Source organism: Schistocerca piceifrons, chromosome 6, assembly GCF_021461385.2.
Source record: "Schistocerca piceifrons isolate TAMUIC-IGC-003096 chromosome 6, iqSchPice1.1, whole genome shotgun sequence".
Taxonomy (NCBI): domain Eukaryota; kingdom Metazoa; phylum Arthropoda; class Insecta; order Orthoptera; family Acrididae; genus Schistocerca; species Schistocerca piceifrons.
In genome coordinates this window covers 209,457,586-209,479,798 of record NC_060143.1, presented here as the reverse complement: position 1 = coordinate 209,479,798, position 22,213 = coordinate 209,457,586, and the positions used below count along the sequence as shown (strand labels likewise).

The window sequence follows — 22,213 nt, the reverse complement described above, 5'->3', positions numbered from 1 at the left end:
TCACGACTGTTAATATCAATGACGTCGCAACGAGCGAGACCGATTCGATGCGTGGTGCGATACTCTAGAGGAGCGAAGCTGCAGATCGAGTCGCCTTGCTACTAAAGTCGACGACCACCTGAAGTGTTGTCAAGCTGCTTTTATCTCTCCCAATTTATGCCCACTTTTTAAATTCATTCCACCAGATGATATCTGACATCACAGAACAACAAATCTACAAATAGAGCGCTTTTACTTCCTTATAAGTTTGAAACCGGGGGATTGAAATGTTTTTTTTTTTTTCGCGATAACGGATAAAGATTTTTGATAACGAAGAGATGGCCCTTCTAGAAAAATGCTTGCAGAATATTGTGTTGAAATTTACGAAATTTTCTGCGGTTATTTATGATTTAGATTTCGCCTCATACTGGATTTTAAGTGTAGAGTTAGAGTAGCTTTGAACCTCTGTATCTTGTTTGGAGACCTGTTCGAGACCAGGATCTTACGAATATATAGCAACAATTTCAGCCGTTTGTTCTGCATAGTCACATCGGAATCCTCGGTTGAATTTTGGTCTGCTGGTGACAGCAAACATATATTTTAAAAATCTATCGCTTGCATACCGATACATTGTAAACACTAACTGTCCTATCACGATTTCTTGGGGTACTCCGGAAATTACTTTTACATCTGTCGATTTTTTTCCGTTAACAATGACGTGATGGGTTCTGTCGGCAAGGAAGTCTTGAATCTAGTAGTTCCGATACTCGGTAAGTTTGTATTTTTTACGGTGCCAAATGCTTTTATGAAGTCAAGAAACACGGCACCAACTGTGCGCCGTTGCCTACGGCTCTATGGATCTCATGGAGAAACTGAGCGACCTGAGTTTAGGACGTTCTCAGTTCCCGAAACAGATTTTTATAGAGAAAATTATCGTTAGCCAATAACGTCATAATTCTTGAGCAGAATGCATGTTACATAATTGTACAACAGATAGATGTAACAATACAAGCCTATAATTATATGCATGTCCTACAATCCTTCTTGAAAACGGAAATGACTTGCGGATTTTTCCAGTCTCTAGGTATCCTTCTTTGCTCCAGCGGCCTACGGTAAACTGCTGTTAGAAAGCGAGCAATTATTCTTCCCATAATCTTTGTAGAATCTCATTTCATCTGGTCCTGATGTATTTCCACTGATAAGCGATTGTAGTAGCTTTTCTGTTCCGCGATCGGTTATCACAATATCTGTCATTTCGACATTCGTGCTACGATTAGAAGGAGGGACCGTGTTACTGGCTTCCACGATGAAACAATTTCTTATGACCGAATTTAGTATTTTGGCCTCTGTTATATCGTGTTTCGGTACCAGCATGGTCAATAAGTGAATGAATAGAGACGATTTGGAACCACTTATTGATTTTACGTAAGACTGAAACCTCTTAAGATTTTGTGTACAAAATTATATTTCCAAAGTCATTTAACGCTTCTCTCACTCCTCTACTTATGTTCATTTTCGCATCGTTCTGCTTTTGTTTTAAGCTAGGTTTTGACTTCTCTTGAATCTGTCATGAAGCTCTCTTTGTTTACGTGGCAGTTTTGTAACACTGCTGTTTAACCGTGACGTGTCGTTCCCTTGCATTAAGACCTTGCTCGGAAGGTTGTTGTCCAAGGCATGCTGAACGACGCTTTTAAATTTTTTCCATTTGTGCTCCACATCGTCGTCCTCATCACTGAATATCTGATGCTGACTACTCATTCTGCAGTTAATATCCTGTGGTTCTTGCTAAGCAAATATACTCTCCTACGCGGTCAACGTAATCAGCTTGTAATGGGTGTGTGCAAGAATCTATCCACCCATATTTTTGCTTGGCCGCTTGCAAACACAAGATCTTCCCCCTCCCCCCCCCCCTTCCATGGAGCTTTGGTAGTGGTGTACATAGGTGCTAGTGACAAGCCCTTTAATACTGTATAGCGGGAGAGCTGTACTGTGGAAGATTTCTTTCAGATGGAAAGGTTCCGTTCTTTTCCTCTTGTGAAACATCATAGTTCCTTATGATTTCTGAGTCTTCACGAGTGCAGCAATGGATCAAGGACAACAGAAGCTGCAGCAGAAGCATCTACATTTACATTTATATTCCGCAAGCCACCCAACGGTGTGTGGCGGAGGGCACTTTACGTGCCAGTGTCATTACCGCCCTTTCCTGTCGCAGTCGCGTATGGTTCGCGGGAAGAACTACTGCCCGAAAGCCTCCGTGCGCGCATATTCCGCAAGCCACCCAACGGTATGTGGCCGAGGGCACTTTACGTGCCACTGTCATTACCTCCCTTTCCTGTTGCAGTCGCGTATGGTTCGCGGGAAGAACGACAGCCCGAAAGCCTCCGTGCGCGCTCGAATCTCACTAATTTTACATTCGTGATTTCCTCGGGAGGTATTAGTAGGTTCAAAAATGGTTCAAATTGCTCTGAGCACTATGGGACTTAAATGCTGAGGTCATCAGTCCCCTAGAACTTAGAACTACTTAAGCCTAACTAACCTAAGGACATCACACATATCCATGCCCGAGGCAGGATTCGAACCTGCGACCGTAGCGGTCGCGCGGTTCCAGACTGTAGCGCCTAGACACGCTCGGCCACCCCTGCCGGTAAGTATAAGTAGGGGTAAGCAATATATTCGATACCTCATCCAGAAACGCACCCTCTCGAAACCTGGACAGCAAGCTACAGCTACACCGCGATGCAGAGCGCCTTTCTTGCAGAGTCTGCCACTTGAGTTTGCTAAACATCTCCGTAACGCTATCACGCTTACCAAATAACCCTGTGACGGAACGCGCCGCTCTTCTTTGGATCTTCTCTATCTCCTCCGTCAACCCGACCTGGTAAGGATCCCACACTGATGAGCAGTACTCAAGTATAGGTCGAAGGAGTGTTTTGTAAGCCACCTCCTTTGTTGATGGACTACATTTTCTAAGGACTCTCCCAATGAATCTCAACCTGGCACTCGCCTTACCAACAATTAATTTCATATGATCATTCTACTTCAAATCGTTCCGTACGCATACTCCCAGATATTTTACAGAAGTAACTGCTACCAGTGTTTGTTCCGCTATCATATAATCATACAATAAAGGATCCTCCTTTCTATGTATTCGCAATACGTTACATTTGTCTATGTTAAGGGTCAGTTGGCACTCCCTGCACCAAGTGCCTATCCGCTGCAGATCTTCCTGCATTTCGCTGCAATTTTCTAATGCTGCAGCTTCTCTGTATACTACAGCACCATCCGCGAAAAGCCGCATAGAACTTCCGACGCTATCTACTAGGTCATTTATAAGCAGAGTGGAGGCTGACCGCTGTTCCGAGCGCGCACTGGCTGTGGCTGAGTGTGGACGCGCCGGAGCCGCCATGGTGGCCCCCGGGTCCGGCCCCCGCCACCAGGCCGGACAAGTAGCCCATGTGGAGCCGCAGCGCAGACGCGATCCCAGCGCCGCCGCCGCCGCCGCTGAACGACGTCGCCGACGCCTGCACAGAAAAGGCGCGCACCACTGTCAGGCACAAGCCCTACAAGTCTCCGATGAACATTAGAATTTTTATATGTGCGGTGTGTGTTCTTTCAGCTACACCACAAGTATAAATATATCCGCCTTGGCGGCAAATAATGATACCTTCAGCGCTTATACATTCTTCATTCGACCTCTTGCGGCAATCAGGTAACGCTGTGAGCCATGGGAGTGATGGACAGGGGCACTACGTATGTAATGTGCGAGGTATGGGATTTTGGGTTGGACGGGAAGCGTGATCAGATAGCCGAAGTGATTAAGGCAGCCGCTCGCGAAAAGTGGGAAATCCAGGTTAGAGTCCCAGTCGAGCACAAATTTTCACTTGTCGCCAATGTATTTATTTCAGTGTCCGTCTGCAGCTGATGTCGTATTTTCTCTTCCGTCATGAACATTAGTTTAGTTTCATTGTGACAGCAAGCTGTAGTGATTTAACATCCAGACATCAAGCAGCAAGATGATGAGATCGTGGTGTGTGTGCGCGGGGAGGGGGGGGGGGGGAGGGGGGAGTATATATACACTACTGGCCATTAAAATTGCTACACCAAGAAGAAATGCAGATGATAAACGGGTATTCACAGGACAAATATATTATACTAGAACTGACATGTGATTACATTTTCATGCAATTTGGGTGCAAAGATCCTGAGAAATTAGTACCCAGAACAACCACCTCTGGCCGTAATAACGGCCCTGATAAGCCTGAGCATTGAGTCAAACAGAGCTCGGATGGCGTGTACAGGTACAGCTGCCCATGCAGCTTCAACACAGTACCACAGTACATCAAGAGTAGTGACTGGCGTATTGTGACCAGCCAGTTGCTCGGCCACCATTGACTAGACGTTTTCTATTGGTGAGAGCTCTGGAGAATGTGCTGGCCAGGGCAGCAGTAGAACGTTTTCTGTATCCAGAAAGGCCCGTATAGGACCTGCAACATGCGGTCGTGCATTATCCTGCTGAAATGTAGGGTTTCAAAGGCACTGAATGAAGGGTAGACGCATGGGTCGTAACACATCTGAAATGTAATGTCCACTGTTCAAAGTGCCGTCAATGCGAACAATAAGTGACCGAGATGTCTAACCAATGGCACCCCATAGAATCAAGCCGGGTTAAACGTCAGTATGGCGATGACGAATACACGCTTCCAATGTGCGTTCATCGCGATGCCGCCAAACACGGATGCGACCATCGTGATGCAGTAAACAGAACCTGGATTCATCCGAAAAAATGACGTTTTGCCATTCGTGCACCCAGCTTCGTCGTTGAGTACACCATCGCGGGCGACCCTGTCGGTGATGCAGCGTCAAGGGTAACCGCAGCCATGGTCTCCGATCTGATAGTCCATGCTGCGGAAAACTTCGTCGAACTGTTCGTGCAGATGGTTGTTGTCTTGTAAACGTCCCCACCTGTTGACTCAGGGATCGAGACGTGGCTGCACGATCCGTTACATCCATGCGGATAAGATGCCTGTCATCTCGACTGCTACTGATACGAGGCCGTTGGGATCCAGCACGGCGTTCCGTATTACCCTCCTGAACCCACCGGTTCTATATTCTGCTAACAGTCATTGGATCTCGACCAACGCGAGCAGCAATGTCGCTATACGATAAACCGCAATCGCGATTAGGCTACAATCTGACCTTTATCAAAGTCGTAAACGTGATGGTTCCCATTTTTCCTCCTTACACGAGGCAGCACAACAACGTTTCACCAGGCAACGCCGATAAAGTGCTGTTTGTGTATGAGAAATGGGTTGGAAACTTTCCTCATGTCAGCACGTTGTAGGTGTCGCCACCGGCGCCAACCTTGTGTGAATGCTCTGAAAAGCTAATCATTTGCATATCACAGAATCTTCTTCCTGCCGGTTAAATTTTGCGTCTGTAGCACGTCATCTTCGTAGTGTAGCAATTTTAATGGCAAGTACTGTATGAAATGTGCGAGGTATGGGATTTTGGGTTGGACGGGAAGCGTGATCACATAGTCAAAGGGATTAAGTCAGCCGCTCACGAAAATTGGGAAATCCAGGTTAGAGTCCCAGTCGACCACAAATTTTCACTTGTCGCCAATGGATTTATTTCAATGTCCGGCTGCAGCTGATGTCGTATTTTCTCTTCCGTCATGAACATTAGTTTTGTTTCATTGTGGCAGCGAGCTGTAGTGATTTAACATCCAGACGTCATGGAGAAAGATAACGAGATCGCGTGGTGTGTGTGTGTGTGTGTGTGTGTGTGTGTGTGTGTGTGTGTGTGTGTGTGTGTGTGTGGCATGTATATGTATATCCAGCCAGCCACGCCGCCAGTTTTCTCACAGGCCAACCACGCATTGGCCTGACCTGCTGAGGGATTAAGTTTTGCTAATACCCCACCAGAGTGTGTCTTTCTCTTTTTGAGGTTACGCCAGCTAGGACCAATGAACAAGAGTGGTAATATACCTTTCTCTCTTTTACAGGAACCGCAGGAATGACAAATTTTGTCCAAACTGCACCACGTCGAGCCAAGGATAGGCTCGTCTATACAGCGTCAGCGTCCACGCCGCCAGTTTGGTGGAATCAGTTTCCGGCCAACACCAAAGGTGTCGTCTTCGAGAGATACCTTTCGCGAAACAACCGTTGCTGAATAAATTGCCAATCTCTCCCACCCACAAACCATCGAGAGGAGGGAGATGTTGAAACGGACATTGTAGTTGTGGTGCCACCCGCGGTGAGTAACCGCGCGTTCTATGACTACAAGTAATTAGCAGAGTCACCCATCTCGCTTAATGAATAAAAAGAAAAAAAGATAATGATTCCAAATGAAGGGGGATGTACATCTCGAGTAAAAAATTAAAATATATTATTGTTTTGTCACAAGGGGAAGAAGCTTTGTTTCTGGTGGGCTATTTCGTATTCACCTATAGGCTCATTTTGAAGTTCAGGAATTGCGTAGAATTTGGACGCCAGGCTGCTGAAAACAGCTGGACAGGACGTGACTATTATTTACATTTTGATATACGACAGACAAGTCCCAGGAAATTCACAGTATATTCCATGCAAGGTTAGTGCTACTCACTAGGTTTAGCTGTGGGTATTGGATGGTCAGAAAAAGTCTGAAAAGCTTGTATGGGAGTTGCAGAAATAATTGTTAAGAAAAAAATTCGATGCTTTTTAAAGGACATTAAATTCGTCGTTGACTGTAGAAATTATTAATTTGACAATTGATGTTGATTAACACGGAAACGGCAGAAAGTACAGAATTTTTTCCTTAATAATTATTAGATTTCAGATATGGATGACGTGATGGACGGTACAACATACAGCAGCCTTAAGAAGGAAGCAATGGCTCACAGAAAATGGAGAGGCAAAAGACCTACTAATATAGCAAAAAGCTGATGATATATAGGGGAACTCGGGGCGGAACGGGATACTTAATGTTTAATGTGGTGTCACCGCCAGACACCACACTTGCTAGGTGGTAGCTTAAATCGGCCGCGGTCCATTTAGTACATGTCGGACCCGCGTGTCGCCACTGTGTGATCGCAGACCGAGCGCCACCACAAGGCAGGTCTCGAGATACGGACGAGCACTCGCCCAGTTGTACGGACGACATTGCTAGCGACAATGCGGACGAAGCCTTCCTCTCATTTGCCGAGAGACAGTTAGAATAGCCTTCTGCAAAGTCCATGGCTACGACCTAGCAAGGCGCCATTAGCCTTACCTAGTTTGAGAGTTATCGTATAAATGCCTCAAGAAGAACGTTGTAAACCAACAAAGAATAAAGTTAAGTATATTCCAAAGCTACGTATTTTCTTTATAGCAGTCATAACGTATCCTGTTCCAGACTTGACGCCAGTCGGCGTGTGTGTACGCGTGCCTTTCGGCTCCCTTCTCAGTGTGGCGTAACTAGCTTGTTACGCCACAACATTTAACAATTTCTATAAAATAAGGAAACACAGGGAAACACTTCTTAAAGTGATAAAAAAACATCTTGTAGCATAACCTAATGCACCTTATTTTAAAATCACTTAAAACAATACATTTGGCATTTTTTACAATTTTTCAAAGAAAGTCTTGCATATTTCCCGTTCCGCCTCACCCACGGGGCAGAATGGGATAAGGGTATTTTTTGTTAAATTATTGCATAAACGTTGAATTTGAATTACGAATATCGTATTAAACTATGAAAAAATGTTGTATAACAGGCAATGCAGACTAAGCAATGTGTAATTAAAACAATTAAAAAGTCATTCTTCAAAATAAGAAAACATTTTAATGTCATTCTGAAACATGTACACTGCTTAATAACCCACAAACTACTAACTACTAGTCCTTTCGACAACAGTCACAAATCAGTATTCCCTCTTCATATTCACTGTCTATGCCAGCACTTGAATTGTGTGCCCACTTGAAACACCTCTGACATGCGACCCAGCCCTCATTACAAACGGAGTAGAAACCCCCACAGTAGAGACACTCAGCATCCTCTCTCTCTGATTCTCTCTTTTCCATCATCTTCTTCCTTTTATTATTCGTAAGCACTTTGATGTCCTCTGTTTTGGTTTTTTTGGGTGTACAGTTTAATATTTTTGCCTTACGTTGCACTGCTCCTGACGTCTCTGTCCTGACATTGTTTATATTTGTGCACTCTCCTCTTTTCTGTAGGCCTACTTTACGTGCGACAGCATTCTGCAGTTCCTTCTTATAAGGAGAATCTGTTAATACGACGGTTTTTCCTTTTCGTATTGTAGTCCGCCGAGTATTTTGACAGATTAGTGGGATTGGAATGACAGCCTCGGGCGATATCTGGAGAGCTGAGTTGATCGGCGAACATAGCTGGCTGGGAGAGTCTGGCATCCATGAACATCCAGGCTGGGTTTGCTTTCTACTTGCATCAAAATATGACGGGGCAGAACGGGACACTATCCCATTCTGCCCCGCCCCAAGAGCACTTTTGAGGTTAACAACTTTCATGGAGTGTAATAACTGACGTAATTAAACTCATTAAATAACTAAAGTATAACAAATGCCATGCACTTTAAGGGAATGTGTCATTCTAGGGTATAGAATTAACAATTAACAGCTTACCTGGCGTTGAAATTCACCAAACGTTAGAACAACGCAAGCTGTAACGTGACGGACAACAATTCGCTTAGATCTCGCACTTCAAACTAAATCAGAATGGCTGCCCTCATTTCCATTGGGAGAAATAGTTACATGCCCATACAACAGGTTGCAACACTGTCCAATCCAGAAAACAGCAATTTCCCATAGTGCCCCGCTATCCCGTTCTGCCCCGAGTTCCCCTATATAAATTATTTATCGGATTTTTGACCATATAGATATTTAGTTATTGAACTAGCCTGTACCAATGCGAGTGTCTTACGTAAATTTTAGCCAAAAGCTATTGTTGACATTATCTGATCTTAAAGCAATAAAAAATACATTTTTCACTCATAACGAATCATAATTTACGTCAACAGACGTGCACCTGCACTTATCGGATTTGGACATGAAAGTCATCCAAATATTCTTTAACTCTTTTCACAGTAATAAAGCAATTGGTGACATTCCTGCGCTATAGTTTGGACATGTTATGTCCCTGAATCATCGGTTAGCTTGTAACTGGTCCATAATTACTTCGCACGCTGGAGAGCTGGGAATGGGAGGAGTATGCCAGCAGGGTAATAAAGGAGGTTAAAATTGGAGGGGCATACTGGTTACAGGCTCCCAGGAAAAGCCAGTAACCCCACCACGGCTCTGATGTACTGAAGAAACTGTGAGCGGCCTATTTCGGTACTCCACTCCCACCATTCGTCTCTCACCCAACCCTTGGGAGCTGAAAACTGTAACATCTTTGCTCGTAGATTCAGCAGTTGGCAGTCAGTGTCTTTCGGTATCAAGCTGTTAGCTTAAGTTTCTCATTTAAAAGAAAATTTGAAAATTAAGTAGTGATGAGAATAACGTTTCTACATTTGAAGATACAAATTCCAGTAGAGTGTTTATTTGTGGACACGTTATTTGCACTGCTCGTTGCTATTAGAAGTACCTGAAATGGAAGCAAATTTCCGATATATGTTGCATGCTTGCTGGCGAATGAGTTTGTGATCGTGTAGTCGGCCTGACAGCGTTGAGGAAATGCTGAAGAAACTCCAAAGTCCAGACACAACAACACAGGACATTTGTATCATGGTTAAGTTTACTGTCTAAATTCCTAGAGCGTACGTTCGAAGACGAATCTTCCTTCACATATGTCTCGTGAAATGAAACTAAAACAAATTGAGAATAAGTAGAGCTCATATGAAGATTTATCGATAACCGTTTTTACCCCGAACCATTCACGAATGGATCAAAAATGTAAGGACATAATAGCAGTTGCGGAAGTTACCTCCGCCACACACCGTAAGGCGGCTTAAGCATAATGGATGTATAGGTACATGCAAAACCTAATTTTGGTTTGAAATAGTAACTTACAAATAACAAGTAAGCTCACATTCCAAATACGAAAATGGATTTTATGTGCACTGGTGGTGTTTGGTAGTAAATTAATTTTACGGACAGCCTCCCTCCCTATTTATTTTAAATAACTTACCAACGGACTAACGGAGGGCTCCATCCTCAAGGTACAGATTCCATTTGGACAAGAATGGCTGTGACCATTGTTCAGAGTAAAGTTGTCAGTTACTGTGTGTGTGTGTGTGTGTGTGTGTGTGTGTGTGTGTGTGTGTGTGTGTCTACTTCACCATACCATTACTTGGCATTTATTCTCAGATGCGAACTGTCTACATATTATCACCTTTATTAGTGTCGAGAGTTTCAAAGGGAGCATTAGACAACTATTGACTGAAACATGGGGCCGGGGCACAATACAAAACGTATGGGAGATGAAATAGTGACACCATCAGAGAGTCCAATAGGCAATAAGACGAAGAACAGAAGAAATCCTTGAATAACACAAAAGATATTGCATGCGACTAACGAAATTAGAAAATATAAACATGAAGCAGTCGAAAGGTAATGCTGACGACTAAATAATGAGATATACAGAAAGTGTAAAATGGTAAAATGGCAATAGTGGAATGGCTAGAAAAGAAATGGAAGGATGTAGAAGCATCCAAACTAAAGGGAAGATACATGTCACCTGCATTCAAATTAAAGACACTTCCGAAGAAAAGCAGCTGTATGAATATCAAGAGGTGAGATGGTAGTCCAGAACAAAACTGTTAAGTCTTTTGTGGCCACTTGTTGACAAACCGCCTATTGGCTTCTGTCTCGGGTACTTTGGCCGACGTTCGTCTGATGATTTTTGTGGCGTTTCACCAGCACGAGTGGCTGGCTTGTCAAAGCTTCACCCTCCATCACCAGATATGGAAGGTGAAGCTTTGACAATGCCAGCCACTTGTGCTGGTGAAACGTCAGAAAAATCATCAGACGAATGTCGCACGAAGAACCCGGGAGAGAAGCCATCAGGCTGGTCGAAGGTATATTTAGGAGGGTTGTATAAGGGAAATGAATACGAAGGCAATATTATTGAAGTGAAAGAAGAAGTAAGTTATGAGTTAGGGGATATAATACAGCGTGAAGAATTCGACAGAGTTCTGAAAGGTGTAAGTCGAAACAAGGCTTCTGAAGTAAACGAAATTCCCCCAACAATTATTGACACCCGTGGGAGGGCCAACCATGATAAACTATTGCATCTGGTATGTAAAATATGTGACACAGGTTAATACCCTCAGACTTCAAGAATAATGTAGTAATTCGAGTTCAAAAGAAAGCAGCTGCTGACAGGTGTGAATATTATCGAACTATCTATTTAACAAGTCACAGTTACTAAATACTAACACGAGTCATTTATATAAAATGGAGTAACTGGCAGAAACCAAAATTAAAGATCAGTTTGCGTTCTGGAGAAATGTTGGAACACGTGAGGCAATACTAACTCTAAGACATACACTATGTGATCAAAAGTATTCCGACACCTGGCTGAAAATGACTTACAAGATATGGCTCTCACCATCGGTAATGCTGGAATTCAATATGATGTAGGCCCAGCCTCAGCCTTGATGACAGCTTCCACTCTCGCAGCCATACGTTCAATCAGGTCCTGGAAGGTTTCTTGGTAAATGACAGCCCATTCTTCACGGAGTGCTGCACTGAGGAGAGGTATAGATGTCGGTCGGTGAGGCCTGGCACGAAGTCGGCGTTCCAAAACGTCCCAAAGGTGTTCTATAGGATTCAGGTCAGGACTCTGTGTAGGCCAGTCCATTACAGGGATGTTGTTGTCGTGTAACCACTACGCCACAGGCCGTGCATTATCATAGCCGCTCGATCGTTTTGAAAGATGCAATCACCATCCCCCAATTGCTCTTCAACAGCGAGAAGCAAAAAGGTGCTTAAAACATCGACGTAGACCTGTGCTGTGATAGTGCCAGGCCAAACAACAAGGAGTTCAAGGCCCCTCCATGAAAAACACGACAACACCATAACAACACCGCCTCCGAATTTTACTGTTGGTACTACACACACTGGCAGATGACGTTCACCGGCCATTCGCTATACCCACAACCTGACATCAGATCGCTACATTTTGTACCGTGATTCGTCACTCCACACAACGTTTTTCCACTGTTCAGTAGTGCAACGATTACGCTCCTTACACAAAGCGAGGCGCCGTTTGACATTTACCGGCGTGATGTGTGGCTTGTGAGCAGCCGCTCGACCATGAAATCCAAGTTTTCTCATCTCCCGCCTAAGTGTCATAGTACTTGCAGTGGATTCTGATGCAGTTTGGAATTCCTAAGTATGGTCTGGATAGATGTCTGCCTATTACACGTTACGACCCTCTTGAAGTGTCGGCGGTATCTGTCACTCAACACACGAGGTCGGCCTGTAGGGTTTTGTGCTGTATATGTCCCTTCACGTTTCCTGTCACATCCGAAACAGTGGACCTAGGGATGTTTAGGAATATGGAAACCTCGCGTACAGCCGTATGACACAAGTGCACCCTATCACCTGACCAAGTTCGAAGACCGTGAGTTCCACGGAGCGGTCCGCAGCTCGTGGTCGTGCGGTAACGTTCTCGCTTCCCGCGCCCGGGTTCCCGGGTTCGATTCCCGGCGGGGTCAGGGATTTTCTCTGCCTCGTGATGACTGGGTGTTGTGTGATGTCCTTAGGTTAGTTAGGATTAAGTAGTTCCAAGTTCTAGGGGACTGATGACCATAGATGTTAAGTCCCATAGTGCTCAGAGCCATTTGAACCATTTTTTCCACGGAGCGCCCCATTCTGCTCTCTCACGATATCTAATTACTACTGAGGTCATTGATTTGGAGTACCAGGCTGTAGGTGTCAGCAATATACCTAATATGAAAAACGCATGTTTTGGGGTGTCCAGATACTTTTGATCACATAGTGTATCTTAGAAGACAGGTTAAGGTAAGGCAAACCAGCTTTTACAGCATTTATAGAGAAAGCTTTTGATAGTGTTATCTGGAATACACCGTTTGAGTCTTTGAAGATGGCAGTGGTAAAATACAGGGAGCAAAAGGTTATTTACAACTTGGACATAAACCAGATGGCATTTGTAAGAGTCGTAGGACATGAAAGGTAAGTCGTGGTAGAACAGGGAGTGATTAAGGATTGTAGGGTATTGGCAATGTTATTAAATACGGTACACTGATCAAGCAGTAAAGGAAACCGAGGAGAAGGAGAAATTTACAAAGGGGAATTGAAGTTCTGGAAGGAGAAATATTAACTTTTCAGTTTACTGGTGACACTGGAATTCTCTCAGAGACAGCAAGGGACATGGAAGAGCAATCGTATGTACTGGATAGCGTTTGCAAAGAAGTTATAAGATGCACATTAACAAAAGTAAAGCAAGAGTCAGGTCATGCTGAAGAAATTAGATAAGGAAATGAGAATGTAATCGATGTGTTTTGCTGCTTGGGCAGCAAAATAACTGAGGATGGGGAGAGCGGGGAGGATATAGAATGTAGACTGGCTGTAACAAGAAAAGCATTTCTTAAAAAGGGGAATTTGTTAACATCTAATGTAAATTTAAGTGTTAGAAAGCCATTTCTGAGGGTACATGGTGAGATAATCAAATGGGAAGGTTTAAGGACTTCTTGACTGCCGTGGTACAGGGTTATGGGCGTCTAGGCAGTTTGAAGTTTTAGTAGCCGTGGATCTTTGATAAAGTACGAAACGTGCGTTTGCTGTAAAGGGGTATTAGAAAAACTCGTATAATTATGTTGGAGCTCAACGCGATATGCGCCTAGAGTTTAATTTACCCCCACAGCTCCAGTGTTATCGTCCAATGCCATCACCCTCTGCGTGAGAAACATAGAAGCCGTTGGCAGAAAAGACGTGGCAGTGAAAAAACAAGTTGGACCCAAGAGAACACTGATAGCGTTCTTAAAGCTTTACGAAGTCCGCGCAAATAAGCTGAATGGTACAATGCGGAAACTGATGGGTCAGTACGAACGATCTTGAAAAATAATGTCGAACATCATCCCTCCAAGAGTAGGGTGAGCAAGCCCACCAACGTCAAGATTAGACCAAGCACATACGCTTTTGCCAAGCGATGTTAAATGTTATCAGACAAAATGAAGAGAAAGTTGACAGTAGTGGATGACCGATGAAACCCAATTTCACCTTAGAGGTTTTGTCGAAAAGCAGATCTTTCTCAATTGGTCTAACAGAAATCCACATCGTTTGCAAGAAACTCCTCTCCATTCACAAAATGAAACAGTTTGGTGCACAATGTCATCTCGGGCAGTAACAGGACCCGACCTTTTTAAAGATGAAGATGGTAACATGGTGGCCTTAAAGCTTAAACGTTATGGTCATATGTTATCATTCCTCTGCCAGAACTCGATGCCTATTATCGAGATGAAGAAATATTCCTCTTGCAGGCTGGTGCAATAAGCCATATTGCTTTAGCATCAGTCGATTTACTTAGACTCGCATTTCCTGGTCGTCTCGTCAACAAATTGGCCATGTTTCATGGCCTTCCCGTTCATCAGATTTATCGTCTCTAGACTTTTTCCTTTGGGGCCACCTAGACTCTAGATATTTCCACGAAAACCATTCAAGAAACCGAGGTGGATTGAATACATGAATTCGCCAAGAAACAGTCCAGAAAAAAGAGACGATCTGAGGACATGAATTTGCCAAGAAATGAACAACATTCCGTTGGAGACGCTATGCAATGTTATGTGCGGTTTCACCCTCAGAGTCTGACAATGAGTGTGAAGTCAAGGACGCCATCTCAGTGATACCATCTATAAAAACAGATATTTTCATGTTCAGCTATTAATTTACACTCATGTACTCACGTACTCTAGATTCGTCTTAAAAAACTAAAATTAGTTTAAATGGCCAATTTGGTCGAATTTTTATAAACTTACTGTTTCACAAACTGCGACACAGTCATGAATACGAACAGAGATCCAGGTACTGTCAAATGTTTTTCATTCCAGTCTTTGATCTCAATATAAAGTACTTCGACTACGACCGGTTTCAGTCAGTAATGATCATCTTCAGATCTAAATCAGTTTACAGAGCCTTTTGACTCTGTTGTAAGCCGGTCAACTTACCGTTTGATTGTTTCACCCTGTATTTTTCTGGAACGTAGACATGTACGGTAGCGAAATGTGGACTAGAAGTAGCTCAGACAAGAGGAGAATAGAAGCTTTCAAAATACGCTGCTACAGAAGAGTGCTGAAGATTAGATGGTTAGATCGAGCAACTAATTGGAGAGAAAAAAAACCTGTGGCATAATTTGACTAAACGGAAGGATCTTTTGACGAGTCATTTGAGGTATGAAGGATTTGTCAGTTTAGTGAAGAAGGGAAGAGTTTGTAATATTATTGGATTTCAGATACTTTGCATATGACATATTTGTCATAAAAGAAAAGTACAGCCAACAAGCTGTAGTTCGTAAACATGCTGAGCATCACAGCGCGAGAGTAAAGATACGAAATATTTTCTTTTAATGTGCGCCGATACCAAGACGCGCATCCAGCGTTTAAACACTCTAAAGTAACACTATGACCCGCTGGGCACAATAGTTAAAATCATTGCCGCAGCGCTTGATGGCAAGAAGCTGCGAAACAAAAGAAAGAACAATCTATCTATTGCTAAGAATTATTCTACAGACTTCATTATCCCTTATACGTTTGGTCGCTGACATGTTAAGACGTACTACATAGCATTCCTACAAGTTGTATTTTTATTTTGTGTAAAAACTATGTGAAACGACGAACAAACATTTCGGTAACTCGGGTGTGGATTCAATGTACTTACGCACACGCAAGGACATTTAGTATTTAGAAGGAACGGACTGACAAAGCAGCGATTATTGGACTGCGCCATGTACAAAAGAAATATCAGATGTAAGTCATGCGTTTATTGTGTATTTATCAACGTCTAGAAGTTTAAAGTCAATTTGTTCAAAGTATATAATATTTTACGATGCAGTAATTTTCTTCTTATTCTTTTCTGTCACTAACCAGAAATGATTTTCAAATTGTATATTAGCTTTGTTACAGGTTCGCTCTTTATCGCGGTGTCTCGATTATATTTGGGAAACCACTAATGTGCTCAACTTCCGATCCGTTAATCTTTCTCTTACGAAATTCCACTAATTTGCTTTCATTTCCATTTTTATATTCAAATAGGTCCCTTAGGTATTTTCATCGAAGATTCTGATTGCGTGAAGGCAATCCGGGTCAAAAGGTCAATTAAGAAAACCCCTTCGCGGAATCAATCCGTACGTCTCCTGAACACAATCGAGAACCGACGCATCGGAGATCATTTAATAATCTCTGTCTCTTTTTAATTCATACTAAAAAACGGCCACACAGGATAGCCGTACGTACGCAGTCTACCGTTAGGTTGCATTTAGTCAGTAAATATTACCAACCAACAGTTACAGCATCACCATTATTGTTTACTACTATTTCTTATACAGAATAAGTGAGTTCCTAACGCGAGAAGTGGGGGCTAAAAATTGTAGAGGGAGGCCAACGGATGAATATTGTAAGTAGCTTCAGATTCATATAAGTCGCAGTCGTTATTAGGACATGAACAGGCTCTTGCACAGGATTACTTTTATTTAACCCACAGACTGGCCTGACACGGACTAAATTATAAAATAAGTAATACATCACAGTAACATATAGTCCATTAGGTCATCTTGTATTGTTGCGAGGAAAACTATAGAGTTTTTGATATAGGGTAATGTTTTTCTATGTCCTTAATTATAAACTGCTTTTTGTGAATTACAAACGATGTTTCTAATTTTTCTGTTATCTGATCACTCGATGATCGGGCATTAATTGTTTACTCAGAAACAATGTTTTTTTAACTGCAGACTCGTCGCCCTTTTGACGTATCGACAATCTCGAGGAATGTTTAATCAGCGAACATACCGCCCCATTGAGTAGAAAACCGTTCGTAATTTGTACCTTTAGTGAACCTACGCGTTGTACGCAGGTCTGTTTCAGCCGGTGGCCCGGCAACGATTAAACGGTTTTAATTAATTTGGGAGCCACGAGTTTCCTCGACAGAAACATGCACAAAGGGTCCCATTACTGTAATTACCCGCGGCTGTTAAGCATGGAGGCCAGGCCGCGCCGACAGGCTGCGTAGCCAAGCGGGCTGTGACTCCACTGACGGAGGCGCGCACGACGTTTGCACAGTGGGTCTGACGGCGGACGCTCACAGAAATCTGCTCTGACATTAACGGACTAAAAACACCGCTTTTAACTTCCTACCTCGAATAACTTGCTCGATAAAACTGAATGCTGGGCAACGACGGATAAAAGTTTATGAATTTGGCACCATGAACTGATGGACTCCAGGGCAATCACAAAGAAGTAAATCATCAAAGCAGGCTCTGAAAGGACACTGAAAGAAACAAGTGCCTCAGTTGGCACCTAACAATGAACATGAATTCGTGGACTGAAAAAGAGATATTTATTAAGGTATAACTACAGAGTGGTCCATTGATAGTGACCGGGCCAAATATCTCACGAAATAAGCATCAAACGAAAAAACTACAAAGACGAAACTTGTCTAGCTTGAAGAGGGAAACCAGATGGCGTTATGGTTGGCCCGCTAAATGGCGCTACCATAGGTCAAACGGATATCAACTGCGTTTTTTAAATAGGAACCCCCATTTTTATTACGTATTCGTGTAGTACGTAAAGAAATATGAATGTTTTAGTTGGACCACTTTTTTCGCTTTGTGATAGATGGCGCCGTAATAGTCACAAACGTATAGGTACGTGGTATCACGTAACATTCTGCCAGTGCGGACGGCATTTGCTTCGTGATACATTACCCGTGTTAAAATGGACCGTTTACGAATTGCGTAAAAGGTCGATATCGTCTTGATGTATGGCTATGGTGATCAAAATGCCCAACGGGCGTGTGCTATGTATGCTGCTCGGTATCCTGGACGACATCATCCAGGTGTCCTGACCGTTCGCCGGATAGTTACGTTATTTAAGGAAACAGGGAGTGTTCAGCCACATGGGAAACGTCAAACACGACCTGCAACAAATGATGATGCCTAAGTAGGTGTTTCAGCGGCTGTCGCGACTAATCTGCATATCACTAGCAGGAAAATTGCGGGAGAATCGGGAATCTCAAAAATGTCGGTGTTGAGAATGCTACATCAACATCGATTGCACCCGTACCATATTTCTATGGACCAGTAATTACATGGTGATGACTTTGAACGTCGTGTACAGTTCTGCCACTGGGCACAAGAGAAATTACGGGACGATGACAGATTTTCTGCACGCGTTCTATTTAGCGACGAAGCGTCATTCATCAACAGCGGTAACGTGAAACGGCATAATATTCACTATTGGGCAACGGAAAACTCACGATATCTGCGACAAGTGGAACATCAGTGACCTTGGCGGGTTAATGTATGGTGTGGCTTTATGGGAGGAAGGATAATTGGACCCCATTTTATCAATGGAAATCTAAATGGTGCAATGTATGCTGATTTCCTACGTAATGCTCTACCGATGTTACTACAAGATGTTTCACTGCATGACAGAATGGCGATGTACTTCCAACATGATGGATGTCCGGCACATAGCTCGCGTGGAGTTGAAGCGGTACTGAATAGCATATTTGGTGACAGGTGGATTGGACGTCAAAGCACCATACCATGGACCGCACGTTCACCGGATCTGACGTCCCCGGATTTCTTTCTGTGGGGAAAGTTGAAGGATATTTGCTATCGTGATACACCGACAACGCCTGGCAACATGCGTCAGCGCATTGTCAATGCATGTGCGAACATTACGAAAGACGAACTACTCGCAGTTGCCAAATGCTTTGAGGTTGACGGACATCATTTTGAGCATTTATTGCAGTAATGTGGTACTTACAGGTAATCACGCTGTAACAGCATGCGTTCTCAGAAATGATAAGTTCACAAAGGCACATGCATCACATTGGAACAACCGAAATAAAATGTTCAAACGTACCTACATTTTGTATTTTCATTTAAAAAACATTCCTGTTACCAACTGTTCGTCTAAAATTGTGAGCCACATGTTTATGACTATTACAGCACCATCTATCACAGAGCGCAAAAAGTGGTCCAACTAAAACATTCATATTTCTTTACGTACTACATGAATATGTAATAAAAAATGGGGTTCCTATTCAAAAAATCGCTGTTGATATCTGTTTGACCTATGGCAGCGCCATCTAGCGGGGCAACCATAGTGCCATCTGGTTTCCCCCTTCAAGCTAGACAAGTTTCGTTCTTTGTAGTTCTTTCGTTTGACGCTTATTTCGTGAGATATTTGGCCCGGTCACGATCAATGTACCACCGTGTATATTTAGATGAATTAGTCAGTATCCCAGTACTCTAAAGGGGTCACTGGAGGAGATCCTTTTGTTGACATCACAAGTAATTCGTAATGAACACTTCTGCACTTGGTAAAGTTTAGATTGTCTTGACGAATCACCCAAAAAAAAAAAAAAAATTTATCCACTTGGCATCATGAAATGACAGTATTCAAAGTATGTTAGCTTTTAGGTGTCTGTGTCACCTACCTGTGACAACACCAACATTGGAAAAACATATTTGTTTATCAATAGAACAAGAAACCAGTCCAAGCGGTAAATATTTAATTTTCCATTCGATGACTAGTTTTGGCCCGAGACCTGTTTTCAAATCAACATAACAAAGTCGAAAATGGCATTTCCGAAGATGTCAAAAAAGGTGTAATTGTCATTTACAGTGCATACAGATAAGTGCGGCCGGACACTCGTCATCGAATTAAAAAATAAAATATTTGCGACTTGTACTGGTTTTTCGTTGCATTTATTAACAGAAGTTGCCGACACAAGTTACTCCAGCATGCTGGAAGTTCGTACATATTTGATTAGCCTCTACAGGCCTTGTAATTGAAATACTTTGAACTTAATTTTTCAAGAATTTTGCAATGTCAACCACTTTTACCTGGATGTCGCATACTGGAAAAAAACCTGTTTAAAGTTCTGGAATGCACGTAGTGTGTGTTTTCAAAGAGTAATGACAAAGAACTGTCTAGAAATCGTTTATTAATGTCCATGAAAATTTCGTTAACAGATCTTTCCCAACGATGGACAATTTTCTATTCATTGCAATGTTTGTGCGATCTCGAAACAATACAAACTTGGCATTTTGTAATGTTACTGATGGAAGGGCCATAGGATGGAACCTTGTGGGACACTAAATAGTCATTTCGAACTTGGATACTGATTGATCATTCAATACAGGGCACTTTCCTATTGACAACTTTTGTTTTCTGTAACAGAGATACGATCTGAAGAGTTTTTCGGTGTTTCCCCTTACTCCATCGTGTTCTAATTTAATTAAAAGTTATTGTGATTCAGCGTATGGTGGAGATGGCTATGGCGGTTGCTTACTGAGGAAGACGCACGCAACGCTTTACAGTGGCTCTCACCATGGACACGTAAAAATATTTGCCTAACATTGAAAGAAACACAAAATGAACTCCTGACAAAATTTTTGGTTCTAATGACTACAAGAGCCACTGCTGGGCAATAAAAGGAAAAACTAGATACATATCAAACATCACAAACACATGGATTCTGGGACAATCGTAAAGAAGTAAGGATTGGAAGGGAACTCCAAAAAAAAAAAACAAAAAAAAACTGATGGTAAAAATAGCTACACTTGCCATCCAACTGTGAACACGATCATTAGTTTTACTTGTGCCAGATATAATAATAACGTGAAATGATCAGCCTATATTTCACGCGATGACAGATAACATTTTGAAATGTACTTACGCACGAAATTTTAACTGTGTTCCATCTGTAAATGGCTAAATTGTCTAAATTGTAATAATTGATTTTATATGTAAGTAATCTTAACTATCAAAGTCAATAACGATTACTTTCAAAGAATGAAACAAAATCTGGAAGGCCATATACTGAGATAAAACCAAATTATACTTCATTATAATCCTTATACGACCGCAACGAGCCACAAGCTTTCATAACACGAGTATACAATAAATAAAAAACCTTGGCACATTGCCTTACTGGAATACAGTGATCGTGTATGAGATAAAATCTGGCGACTGTCTGAAATTTTACGTACGGCAAATGGATAGATATTTTGATGTGAGCTTTAGGGGCCACTGTAACGTGGTCATTAATAAAACACCTATTGGTGCTCCTTTTAAAATAAATGCGTAGGACAGTGGTACAATTAGGTCAACATCTTGATATTTTTAGCGGCATTAAACAATAACCGACCATGTTTAATAATTTTCCATGGTGTTCCTTAAGGATATAACCTGGATAAACTTTGAGAGCTCAAAATATTTACTAATTAAAACAATGCCCACATCAGTTGTTAAATGAACAAATCTATTTTCGTAACAAGAACCTGTTTCGAAGGATTTTCTGATCCGCTATGATGCCTCTTTTCCCTGCTTTTTTTTTTTTTTCTCTTCCCTTTGTTGAGGGTTCCTTTTCCGCAGGGTCTAATTTCTCTGATAGCAGCTTGATTTAACAGAAGTCTCATTCTCGCTCTTTAGTTTACACTTACGGTCTCCGCTGGCCCGTTTACCACTTACGAATCGCGTCTATAAGAGGGCGTCATTTAGGCCGCTTCTAGTGTACATCTAGCGTGCCTATACCAGTAGTTGGGTAATGTTTTACTAGTTTTCACTTGGATAAATGAGTATCTCACAATCAGTTTTTGTTGTGAATATGTCAGATTTATATTTGCACTTTAAAAGTCGGCATCTTTTCAATGTGTATGGGGCAGCATGACCTTTGAAAACCACAGTTGTCTGGAAAAACTGCGACAGGGGATGCAGCTGTGTCCCCACGTCGCGAGTGTTGTAGTGTAGAAGTTACAACTCAAGTGGGAGGCACTGGAACACTAGCCCAATAGTACTGATGCTTCGCCATGAGATTATCACACCTTCGGTCCATTGAACAAGGCTTTGAAGGATCGACGATTCCTGTCGGACAAAGATGTGCAACAGGCAATTACGGACTTCTTCACGCAGCGGGACACGGTCTTTTACCAAACGGTTATCGTCAACCTGGCTCATCGATGGGATTATTTTCTCAATGCTGAAGTTAATTTTACCTGATTGCCATACACATTGTGGAATGTACGGCCTTCTAACTGAAACTCTGATTGCCTC

General features: G+C 42.5%; 1 protein-coding gene across 1 annotated transcript in view; it reads right to left on the bottom strand.

Annotated features, from left to right (window-relative positions):
- LOC124803240 (gamma-aminobutyric acid type B receptor subunit 2) overlaps nucleotides 1-22,213 on the bottom strand; it is a 431,083-nt gene that overhangs the window by 59,613 nt on the left and 349,257 nt on the right. The window contains exon 18 of the mRNA XM_047264421.1: nucleotides 3,330-3,500. Within this exon, the coding sequence (XP_047120377.1) occupies nucleotides 3,330-3,500 (171 nt within the window). The remainder of the gene's footprint in view (nucleotides 1-3,329; nucleotides 3,501-22,213) is intronic.